Source organism: Zingiber officinale, chromosome 4B, assembly GCF_018446385.1.
Source record: "Zingiber officinale cultivar Zhangliang chromosome 4B, Zo_v1.1, whole genome shotgun sequence".
Taxonomy (NCBI): Eukaryota; Viridiplantae; Streptophyta; class Magnoliopsida; order Zingiberales; family Zingiberaceae; genus Zingiber; species Zingiber officinale.
In genome coordinates, this window is record NC_055993.1 from 105,358,721 (window position 1) to 105,371,022 (window position 12,302).

Sequence of the window (12,302 nt, forward strand, 5' to 3'; positions counted from 1 at the left end):
TGATCTTCTGTGTGTGACACCACACACCATGTTATCTACAATATAAATTAATTGAGCAACTACATTTATCATAAATGTAGACATTTGACCAATGTGATTTTTATTTCTAGATAAATGTTTATACCAAAAGCTAGTTTTTAGTATATACTCTAACAATCTCCCGCTTATACTAAAAGACTAAGCTGCCAAATCTGCTGCCATACATCTGATTCCCATCCCTTTAACATGCCCATCAAAAGCTCTTGCCTTAAGGACCTTAGTGAAAGGATCTATAGGTCATCACCTGATGCAATCTAGGCGGCAACAACTTCTCTTCGTTTATACGATTTCTCGTATTGGGTGGTACTTGCGCTCTATTGTGTTTACTTGCCTTATAGACTTATGGTTTCTTCAAGTTTGCTACTGCACCAACATTATTACAATAAATTGTAATAATCTTTGGACAAACCAGAAATCATATCTAAGTCTATCTTGAGGTTATTGAGTCATTCAGTTTTTATGGCTACCTCAGAGGCTTGCCATATACTAAGCTTCTATGGTGGAGTCCAGAAAAATACCTATGCTTATCACTCTTCCTTAGTTATGACTTTACCTCCTAAAGTAAACACAAAACCCCGAGGTTGACTTATTATTGTCCCTATCCGATTGGAAGTCAAAATTCGTGTAACCCACAGGGACCAAATTAACTACCTTGTAAGCTAGCATATAATCTCTAGCGCCTCTAAGGTACTTTAATATATGCTTTACTGCAGTCCAATGTCCTTGTCTAGGGTTACTTTGATATCTGCTAACTATGCCCTTGGCAAAACAGATTTCTGATCTCGTGCATAGCATACATTAGGTTGTCTAACTGCCGAAGCATAAAGAACTGCCTACATGTCCTCAATCTCCTTTGATGTCATCGGAGACATCTCTTTAGATAAAGACACTCCATGCTTAAAAGGTAAGACACCTTTCGAGGAGTTTTGCATGCTTAAAACGAGCAAGGATTTTCCGATGTATCAAGCTTAGGATAAGTAAAATATATTTTTTCTTTCGATCACTTATTACTTTGATCTCAAAAATATATACATTCTCCCAAGTCCTTTATATCGAATTATTTGGACAACCATACCCTTACTTCTGACAACATTTTGATATTGTTTCCAACTACTAAAAATGTTATCTACGTATAGTACAAGAAATATCACCACGTTTCCATCACACCTTTTGTATACACAAGACTTATCCGTTTACTCAATAAATCTATAGGTCTGGATTACTTTGATAAACCGGATGTTCCAAGACCTTGAAACTTTGCCTCAGTCCATAGACAGATTGAGCTTGCACACAAGATGCTCTTAGCCCTTTGCAATGAACCCTTCTGGTTGCTTTATATGGATGCTTTCATCAAGACTTCCATTAAGGAATGCTGTCTTAACATCCACTTGCCAAATAGATAAAAGAATCCGGATAGACTTAAGCATGACTACCAGTGAAAAAGTTTCCTTTTTCATCAAGCCTTGCTTTGAAAGTTACTACCTTCCTTTCTATCCCTCTTTTCCTATTATAGACCTTTTTACACCCAAAGGCTTTTACACCATTTGGTGGTTCTACAAGCTTCCAGATTTTATTAGAATACATATATTCTAATTCTGTTATTCATTACTCTTTGCCAAGATATTGCATCTTTATCTTGGAGTGTTTCGTCATATGTCCGGAGATCAGGTTCATGTCCTCCAGGGATCGAGTCCAAAAACTCTCCCAAAACATGAATCTTTTTAGGTTGTCTAACAACCCTCCCACTACGACAAGGCACTTTCTGCAATTGTGTATCATTTGTGATACGTGTTGCAGTTTCCTTATGATATCTCATCTTGTACAGTTGGTACTAGATTAGACATGTCTTTTATTATTTCCTTAAGAACAAATTTTCTTATGGGCACATGGTTTATTACATAGTCCTTTTCTAAAAATCGGTCATTGATGCTAACAATGACCTTCTGATTTTTAAGACTATAAACCTACTTTCATTTTACTAGGATAACCCACAAACAAGTGAATTCCTATCCAACTTATCATTGTCTCTCTTCTGCATATGTGCTGGACTTCCCGAATCCGAATATGCTTCGAAATAGGCTTACGCCTATTCAGCAATTCTATATGAGTAGAGAGTTCTGACTTTAGAAGGTACTATATTCACTCTCGTTTCCAGAGTATATCCTTAAAATGATTTTGATAATATTCTTAATAACTCATCAATCTACTTATTTCCATAAGAGTCCTATACCTTCCTTTTCCTACACCATTCTGTTGGAGTATACCAGGTGCAGTTAGTTTGGATTGAATCCCTACTTCTGATAAATGACTCCTAAATTCTCCTAAGAGGTACTTGCCACTACGATCTTATCGTAGTGTCTTGATACTTTTACTTTGTTGTTTCTCCACATCAGCCTCGTACTCTTTGAACTAATCAAAGCACTTAGACTTGCGGCACATCAAGTAAATATATCCGTATCTCAAATAGTTGTTTATGAAATATTTGAAACAACCTCTTGCCTAGATGCTCATAGGATCACACAAATCAGAATGAACCAATTCTAATATATCTTTGACTCCATACCCCTTAGACTTAAAAGCTTCTTGGTTATTTTTCCTTCCAAGTAAGACTCGTAGGTTGGAAAGATTTCCACTACTAATGAACCCAAAAGTTCATCAGCTACCAATGAATCTACTCAAGTTAATATAACCTAGCCTTAGAAGCCAAAGATATAATTGGTTCATTTTCGAAGGTTACTTTCTCTTAAAGTTAGAAGATGTGTTACTAATTTCCATTTGTTGCATCGTGAGAGTTATTGGATTTATAAATTGCCAACCAACGTACCAGAACAGATAACTTCCCTCTTTTTCTTAATAACAACTTTGTTATTAAAAGAGGCAGAATATCAAGTTCTTTGAATAGTTTAGAAACTGAAAACTAGTTCTTTCTAAACTTGGTGCGTAAAGACAATTACTCAAAAATCCATGTTTTATTCTTATCAAAAGATAAACATCTCCCACTGCAATAGCTGCTACTTTTACAGTAGTGTCCATGTGGAAGGTGTTTTAATTTTCATTTAGTTGCTGGGTTTCCTGGAACCCTGCAATGAATTACGGACATGATTAATGGCATCTGTATCTACACTCCAGGTTCTGGTAGATAACACCACTAAACATGTTTCAACTAATGAATTAAATACACCTATATTGTTCTTAGTTCTAAGAAGACAGTTTACCTTAATGTCCAAGTCCTATTTCCAATCATTACAATTGGGATTACTAAGTCTTTCTTATAGTATGACTACTAGGGGATTGACAAACATTTTAAATCCTAAGAATCAAAAAAATACTTGGTCAAGATCAACTCCTTAAAAATCCCCATGAATTTTGTATGCCACGATAGTGTGGATGTATACAAAATCAAAGAGGAGATTTTATTCATTAATTTTATTATCTCGTCAACTTTACTTTATGACGAATAAAATTAATAGTGGATCTGTCTTGGATCAAATATTTGGTCAAAAACTTTTGAATTCAAAAAAAAATATTGATTCCTCAAACAATATTATTTAAATTCACCAACACCTCAAACACCGTGAATTTTGCATGCCACGTTAGTGTGGACGTATACAAATTCAACATTTGTAAAAGGAGGGTTTTAACCCATTAATTTTATTATCTTGTCAACCTAACTTTTTGACAAATAAAATTAATAGTTGGTATCATTTGGTCACACAAATAATAGCAGTGACTCCGATGGAGAGGATACTATTAGATGTGTCTAAGTGTATACCATTACTTGACACTAAGTCCATTAATAAGATTATGCCCCTTCCGTTGGGGAAGATCACACGCTCTTAATTAACTTCCTATAGTCATCCAAAAATGGAAGTCTGTTCTAGTGATCCACAAACAAGCTCATCCGTTATGGAGGAAGGCACTCAGAGCCAACGCGCAAGCTTGTTTGCATCACTTACAAACCAGTAATGGAGACCATGGGATTTACTTAAAAATCCCTCTCCCACTTAGTTATTTATAAATGAGGAATTTTAACTATGCTAGCCTACTAAATATGTAAACTAACATGCACACACATCACAATATAAAAGCAATAAATAGAAAATCTAATTTTCAACTATTATGACTTTTATCTCTGGTTGTCCTCCGTGTGTTGTCATCCCAAGCTGCTGCCATATTTGGCCACCGGGATCCACGCTTTGCATCCATCTTGCTGCCATATTGCGCCTCTGGTCCTTAGAAGGTTCCACGCTTTGCAAGATTCGATCCGCGACATAAATAGAATTTTACATTTTGATCCTATATTCCTCGAAGGAATGTACATGTAAACTAGATCGAACATAAAATAAAATTTACATCCATCGATCCTATATTCCATAAAAGGAATGTACATGTAACTAGATCAAAAATAAAATCCTAATCAAACTAAATACAGCTCCTGCTGTATTTTATAATACAATCATGCACACACAATAAAATGCCCTTGACATGTCCAAGGGTCCAATCACACACATAATAACTATAAGCCATAATAGTTGGATCCTGCATCCACAAAGTTAGCACATCCTACTATTAACCTGCCTAAATTATGTATGACATGTGCATAATTAAACAAATACCAAATACACAGAGGCAAAACCCTAGCTCTGATACCAATTGTTGGTTGCTACTCGGAAAACCTAGAGGTTCCACTGTACAAAAATTTTGTACAAAGGTCTGAACCTTTTCCTAGCTACCATGTGTTCTTTTAAATTAAATTTTGGATCGCCTGCGGAACTTAACACGTTTGATCCAAAACTTAATCTATTTGTTCTTTTAGGTTTTGACTTGGATCTCCTGTGTAACTTAACACGTTCGACCCAAGTCACCTTAAGTTATTAATTCCATTAAATATTAATTTCCATAATTGGTTCCCAGTACTGACGTGGCGAGGCACATGGCCTTCTTGGATATGGGAGCAACCACCACCGACTAGACAAAACCTTTTATGGAAAGCTAATATTTAATTTCCTAAAATAACTTTAGGTTAACCGAAAAGAACAATCAAATCACAAGGAAAAATAAAACAAAAGAACACAACTTCGAAAAACATATTCGAAACACTAGAATCGTAAGCCTCTTGTATTTGGTATTATTTCCATAAATAACTAGCATGATGCGGAAAGAAAAATTACTAGTTATACCTTCTAGAAAGACCTCTTGATCTTCTACCGTATTCCTCTTCTAACCTCGGACGTTGTGTGGGCAACGATCTTCCGAGATGAGAAACCACCAAGCACCTTCTTCTCCTCCTAGCTAGGTTCGGCCAACACAAAGAAGCTTCACCAAGGACGAAGAACAAAACACCAACCAAGCTCCAAGGGATACAAGTTTTCTCTCCTTCTTCTTCTTCTTCTCCGAGTAGTATCCGGTCACCATTAGAGCTCCAAGCCAATAGAGAAGGTTCGACCACCACCAAGAGGAAGAGAGGAAGAGAGGTTGGCCGGCCACAACACCAAGGAAAAGAGGGAGAGAAATAATAATGGTTATCCCATGAAGGCACCTCTACCCCTTCTTTTATAATCCTTGACCTTGGCAAATAAGGAAAATTTAATAAAAACATCCTTAATTCTTTTGCCATTGAAAAGGAAAATTTATTTAATTAAAAATAATTTTTCTTTTCAATTTTTCAATGGCCGGCCACACCATAAAATCTCCAAGCAAATACAATTTTAAACACCAATTAAAACTTCCTTATTTGCTTCCGGAAATTTATAAAAATTTCTCAATAATTTTTATCCCTTCATGATTGGTTTATAAAAAGGAAATTTAATAAATTAAAATCTTTCTTTTAAACATGTGGATAAAAAGAAAGTTATCTCTATAAATTAAAATCTCTTTTAATCTACAAATAAGGAAAGATATCAAATCTTTTCTTAATCTTTTGTAGAAACTTATAAAAGAGAATATTTAATTTTAAACTCTCTTTTAAATCATGAACATGATTAAAAAGGAAAGTTTTCTTAAAATTTAAAATTCTCCTTTAATCAACAAATAAGGAAAGATTTCAAATTTTAAACTCTCTTTTAAACATGTAGATGATTTACAAATAAGGAAAGTTTTAACTAAAAATTAAAAACATCCTTTTAAACTACAAATAAGGAAAGAGATTAATCTCTTCTCTTAATCTTTTGTAGAAAGCTATAAAAGGAAATTTTTAATTTTTAAACTCTCTTTTAAAAACATGATATCCACATAAGAAATAATTTTAATAAAAATCCTTTTTAATATTCTAGTGGTCGGCCACCTAAGCTTGGGACCCAAGCTTTGGCCGGCCACCTACATGGCTCATCCACTTGGTCTTGGCCGGCCCTAGCTTGGGTTCCAAGCTAGCTTGGCTGGCCCCATTGGATGGGTAAGAAGGTGGGTATGCGGTGGGTATAAATCTCTATATACTAGAGGCTACGATAGGGACCGAGAGGAGGAATTGGTTTTGGTCTCCTGATAAAATTAAGCATCCCGTGTTCGCCCCGAACACACAACTTAATTTTATCAATAATAATTCATTCCACTAAAGAACTATTATTGAACTACCGCACCAATCCCAAATTACATTTTGGGCTCCTTCTTATTATGAGTGTGTTAGTCTCCCTGTGTTTAAGATAACAAATGTCCACTAATTAAGTAAGTTACTGACAACTCACTTAATTAATATCTAGCTCCAAGAGTAGTACCACTCAACTTCATCGTCATGTCGGACTAAGTCCACCTGCAGGGTTTAACATGACAATCCTTATGAGCTCCTCTTGGGGACATTCTCAACCTAGATCACTAGGACACAGTTTCCTTCTATAATCAACAACACACACTATAAGTGATATCATTTCCCAACTTATCAGGCTTATTGATTTATCGAACTAAATCTCGCCCATTGATAAATTAAAGAAATAAATATCAAATATATGTGCTTGTTATTATATTAGGATTAAGAGCACACACTTCCATAATAACTGAGGTCTTTGTTCCTTTATAAAGTCAGTATAAAAGGAACGACCTCAAATGGTCCTACTCAATGCACTCTAAGTGTACTAGTGTAATTATATAGTTAAGATAAACTAATCCCTAATTACACTACGACCTTCCAATGGTTTGTTCCTTTCCATCTTGGTCGTGAGCTACTGTTTATAATTTATAAGGAACCGATAACATGATCTTCTGTGTGTGACACCACACACCATGTTATCTACAATATAAATTAATTGAGCAACTACATTTATCATAAATGTAGACATTTGACCAATGTGATTTTTATTTCTAGATAAATGTTTATACCAAAAGCTAGGTTTTTAGTATATACTCTAACACCTACTACTCCACTAGTAACACCAACATCAAGTACTCAAGGAAATTCATCTGCATCAACTTCAAGTGGAAATTCAAGTGAAAGAGTACCAAACTTTAGAAGTTTACGGGACATTTATGAGGTAACTAAAAATCAAGATAATATTACTCTATTTTGTCTCTTTGTCGATTGTGAGCCTATAGATTTCCAAGAAGCTATAAAGAGTAAAAAGTGAAAAGATGCGATGGATGAAGAAATCAATGCGATCAAGAAGAATGGTGCATGGGAGTTAACTCTACTTCCTAAAGGATATAAGGCGATTGGTGTGAAGTGGGTGTACAAGATAAAGAAAAATGCTAAAGGAGAAGTTGAAAGATACAAAGCAAGATTAGTGGCAAAAGGTTACAGTCAGATATCTGACATTGCCTATGATGAGGTATTTGCTCCCATTGCTCGCTTAGAAACTATCAGACTAATAATTTTCTTAGTAGCCCAAAATAAGTGGAGAATACATCAAATGGATGTAAAAAATATTTTTTGAATGGAATTCTCGAAGAAGAAGTCTATATTCAGTAGCCATTATGTTACAAAGTCAAAGGACAAGAAGATAGAGTTTTAAAATTAAAGAAGACTCTCAACAGGCTAAATCAAGCACCAAGGGCATGGAATAGCCGGATAGACAAGTACCTGTGAGAAAAAGGTTTCATCAAATGTCCTTATGAACATGCACTATACATTTAGAATAATGATAAAGATGTTTTGATTGTATGTCTATATGTTGATGACTTGATCTTCACAGGAAGCAATCCAAGTATGTTTGGAGAATTCAAAGAAGTGATGACTAAGGAATTTAAGATGACTGATATTGGGCTCATGGCATACTATCTGGGCATCGAAGTCAACCAAAGGGAAGATGGAATCTTCATCTCACAAGTAGCTTATACAAGAGAGATATTAAAAAAGTTCAAGATAGATAGTAGTAAGCCCATAAATTCCCCAGTAGAATGTGGAGTCAAGCTATCAAAGCATGATGAAGGAGAAAGAGCTGATCTAACATTTTTCAAGAGCTTGGTTGGAAGTTTATGATACTTGACGTGCACAAGGCCTGCTATTCTTTATGTTGTTGGACTTGTTAGCCGCTACATGGAAGCTCCAACTACCACCTATCTTAAGATCGCTAAGAGAATTTTGTGTTATATCAAAGGTACAACAGATTTTGAATTACTTTGTTCAACATCTAACCATTTCAAACTTGAAAAATATAGCGACAGTGATTGAGGTGGAGATATGGATGATAGAAAGAGTACTACAGAATTTGTGTTCTTTATGGGAGATACAACTTGCACTCGGATATCGAAGAAACAACCTATTGTCACATTTTCTACTTGTGAAGTAAAGTACGCGGCTGCGACGTCATGTATTTGTCATGCTATTTGGCTCTGAAATTTGTTGAATGAGTTAAGTTTACCACAAGAAGAGGCAATCAAGATTCAAGTTGATAACAAGTCTGCAATAGTACTAGCAAAAAATATAGTCTTCCATGATAGAAGCAAGCACATCGACATGCGCTATCACTATATCATAGAGTGCATTATAAGAAAAAGTTACAAGTGGAATACATAAAATCTCAAGATCAAGTTACTGATATTTTTATCAAGCCACTCAAATTTAAAGACTTCATCAAGTTGCGATATGCGCTTGAAGTTACAAAATCAAGTTTAAGAGGGAATTAAACTTTATTTTATTAATAGAGATAAAAGTGTTGATAGAATATTATGAGATGAGGTGATAATTTTGATAAGAATGAGAGTTCGTGATAAGAAAATAGAAATAGAATTTGATGTGATCTTGATAAAGATAAAAATTCTTAGAGATAGAATTAAAAAAAAATCTAGATTAATACTTATCATATTTATCTTTTTCAATAAACATGGAATAGATTTTTCTTAACTCTTTTATTTTTTTCCCTTAATTTTTTTTTTCCAAAGTGAGACTCGGCAGCGCGGCTTCGCGCTAACCATCGCCCGCCACACGATTAAGGGCGCCGCCGCCGCTTCTTGTGGGAGGCTGAGCTGGCCTACGGCGAGGGCTTCTCTGGAGCAGGGCCTGGAGAGGCTTGGCGATACTCTGACGACGATGATGTCGGCGATCTTGACGATCCAAGACTTGGCGGAAGGGATCAAGGGGGGCGAAGGTTTGGCGGAGGCGGGGGTAGGCGCTCGCCGGAACATGGTCACGATTCGGGAGCTCTACGAGGCGACGTGGAAGATGGTGAGAAAGAAGAAAGCAGCAGCCCCGGCGGAGCAAGGCGAAGGCGATGTGGATTTCAGCAGAGATCTGAGGGAGGTAGGCGATCGAGGGAGTTCCTGATTTGGTACGAATAGAATTTGCATTCGAGCGCTGCGACTTTCTATTCTTATTGCAATGCGGTACGTTTTTCTTTTTATTTATCTATATGCAAACTTCAACTTAATTTCTAATTAACCTTTTTTAATGGAAATTGACTAAAATATTAATGTTTTTTTATTATTCATTTACACCAGGGAATTAAAATTTAATTCCTTTTATAAACTTACCAATTATATTTGTGTCATTAATGGAAAGGTAAGGAGTAAAATGAAAGATTCGCTGTAAAACCATGTATTAATTGCCGCCTCGGCGGCCGCCGCCGCTGCCTTGCCGATTCCCGTCCTCCCTCCATCACTCTCAGCCACCGGAGCAGTTAGACATGTCTGAAGGAAAAAGGTGATGACGAGGCGGCGAAACAATTGAATGCATAGTACGTACGTTCATAATCGAACAATTCTTGATTGCAGACACAGGGGAGTTATTTACATTGGTCGCAATGAATTATCACACGATCGCTACAACTTCTTCTTTCTCTCCCTGACCAAATTAAAGAGAACAAAACGAATCAGCCGGCGACGCAGTTTAAACTCGGAAGAACGCGACCGTAGGATCTGCTGCTGAGAACGTTGAAGCAGGCAGATTTCGCCGGAGCCACTCCATACCACCGGAAATGCACGTCCCGCATCACGATACCTCGGCACGGGTGGTACTTGCTGCAGAGCAACTCGGTGGCCAGCTCGTCGGACGACGACCCGTGTAGATGCGCGAACTGGACGTTTTCTATCGTCAACGAGCTTGTCTGTAGATTTCGCAGACAGAATCATAAATCGAAGAACGAGAAGAAGGAGAATAATTTGAGAATTCGAACCCTGTTTTGACAATTTCGAGCAGGGCAGTAGTACTGATCGATCTGAATCGGCTTGCGCACTGAAGTGAAATTTATGTGCTTGAACATAACGTTTCTGACTTGGCCAGTGCCTCCAGACTGAAGAAAAGTAAACAGATTGGATCGAAAATAATACACGATTCTTAATTTTATCGAGAAAATCCGCAGTGAAACTACCATCCATGTCTTGATCCTGACTCCCACCGTCGTGTTCGTCAACGTAGAGTTCAAGAAATGAACCCTCTTCACAGTGACCGGCGAACTGTCGCCTCCCAGACTTCCGATGCTGCAAAAAACACGACCGAGCAATTTGGATACGATAGGTTAATCTTCGAAGGTGTCTTTATGACGGAGGCTACCTGAATCCATGGCCGGGGCCGCACTTGACGTTCGATACGGTGACGTTGGTGGTGTTGCTGCCGATGGCGACGCAGTCGTCCCCTGCTCCGGCGACAAGCGACAGAGTCAAGTAGTGGTAAAATCACACAAGTTTAGGCGAAACTTCAGCACGAACCTACTCCGATCGTTGAACTCGAGACGACGACATGCTTACACAGAGCGATGAGCATCCCGTCGGTGTTGGGGCTGTCGCCGGGCGCGCTGATCCGGAGCCCGCTCATGGAAATGCGGGCGGAGGCGAAGAAGGTCAGATGCTTGCTGGGGCTGTCCCTGAGCGCGATGCCTCTCAGCGTCAGGTCGTTGCAGAACGCGAAGCTCATCATCTGCGACGAGAAACAAGTGAGATCGATTTGAACTCTCGCGTGGAGGAGGAGGAGGAGGAGGAGGAGGGGATGATAAGACAGAGTCGCCGGCAAGCACTTACATTCGGCCGGTTTGTGCACTTCTCTTCCTTGCGGTTGAAACAGTCCCACCAGATTTTGCCCTTGCCGTCGATCTCCCCGCCGCCGACGACGGTGAGTCTGTTGACGTTGTGGAACGACATCAGGCTGACGTACTCGTTCGTCCAAAACCACTCCGGCGCCACGATGTCTCCGTCAATCTTCACAGTAACACTCGAACTGCACTTTCCTTGGAAGGTCAACCCTTTGATAAGGAACGTTGCTCTGGAAGGGATGAGCAGAGTCGGATTATCCCTGTCTGCGCAGACATCTCTCCAAGCATTCAGGAACGCCTGCAAAATTTCAGATAAATATATATATTTTTTTATTTCGAATGATTAAAACCGATCGAGTTTGAGAGCCAGTGCTGACTCTGGAATCGTCAGTTCTTCCATTTCCCTTTGCCCCGTAGCGTAACACGTCGTAAACTCTACCGGCAGCAGCGAGATGAAGCAGGGACAGAAAGCACAGAGCAAGAACCCTAACGCCGCCGACGCCGCCCTTTGCCATGGCGATTGAGATCGAAGGTCCTGGGCTCGCGTTGACCCTTGTGCTTCCTCTCTATTTATACTGCGGAGTAGTTTGTTTGGAAAGAAGATGAAAGTTGTCAGGGATATGGTTCTTCGGTGTGATTTTTAATATTTGGGGGGAAAAAAGGGTTTTGGAAATAATTTAATATTTTTGCAAAATAGTAAAAATTATGTAGGGAAGGCATTCATGTCCGGACGAAAAATTCCTGAAAATTCAAGAGAAGAGAGGATTCATAATATATTTTAGGAAGTTATGCTGCCTTTCCAAAATGTTATGAATGGGTTAGACACCGATCGAATCAACTAGTTGAATGAGAATCAAGTGGTGTTGTTTAGGTTGG

General features: G+C 38.1%; 1 protein-coding gene across 1 annotated transcript; it reads right to left on the minus strand.

Annotated features, from left to right (window-relative positions):
• Positions 1-10,271: 10,271 nt before the first annotated feature.
• LOC121978502 (probable polygalacturonase At1g80170) lies at positions 10,272-11,941 on the minus strand. The gene is made up of 7 exons (XM_042530842.1): positions 11,804-11,941; positions 11,416-11,724; positions 11,146-11,314; positions 10,952-11,033; positions 10,770-10,878; positions 10,575-10,691; positions 10,272-10,505 (listed from the first exon to the last, which is right to left on the minus strand). The coding sequence occupies exons 1-7, from the start codon at positions 11,939-11,941 to the stop codon at positions 10,272-10,274; spliced, it is 1,158 nt and encodes a 385-aa protein (XP_042386776.1).
• Positions 11,942-12,302: the final 361 nt, after the last annotated feature.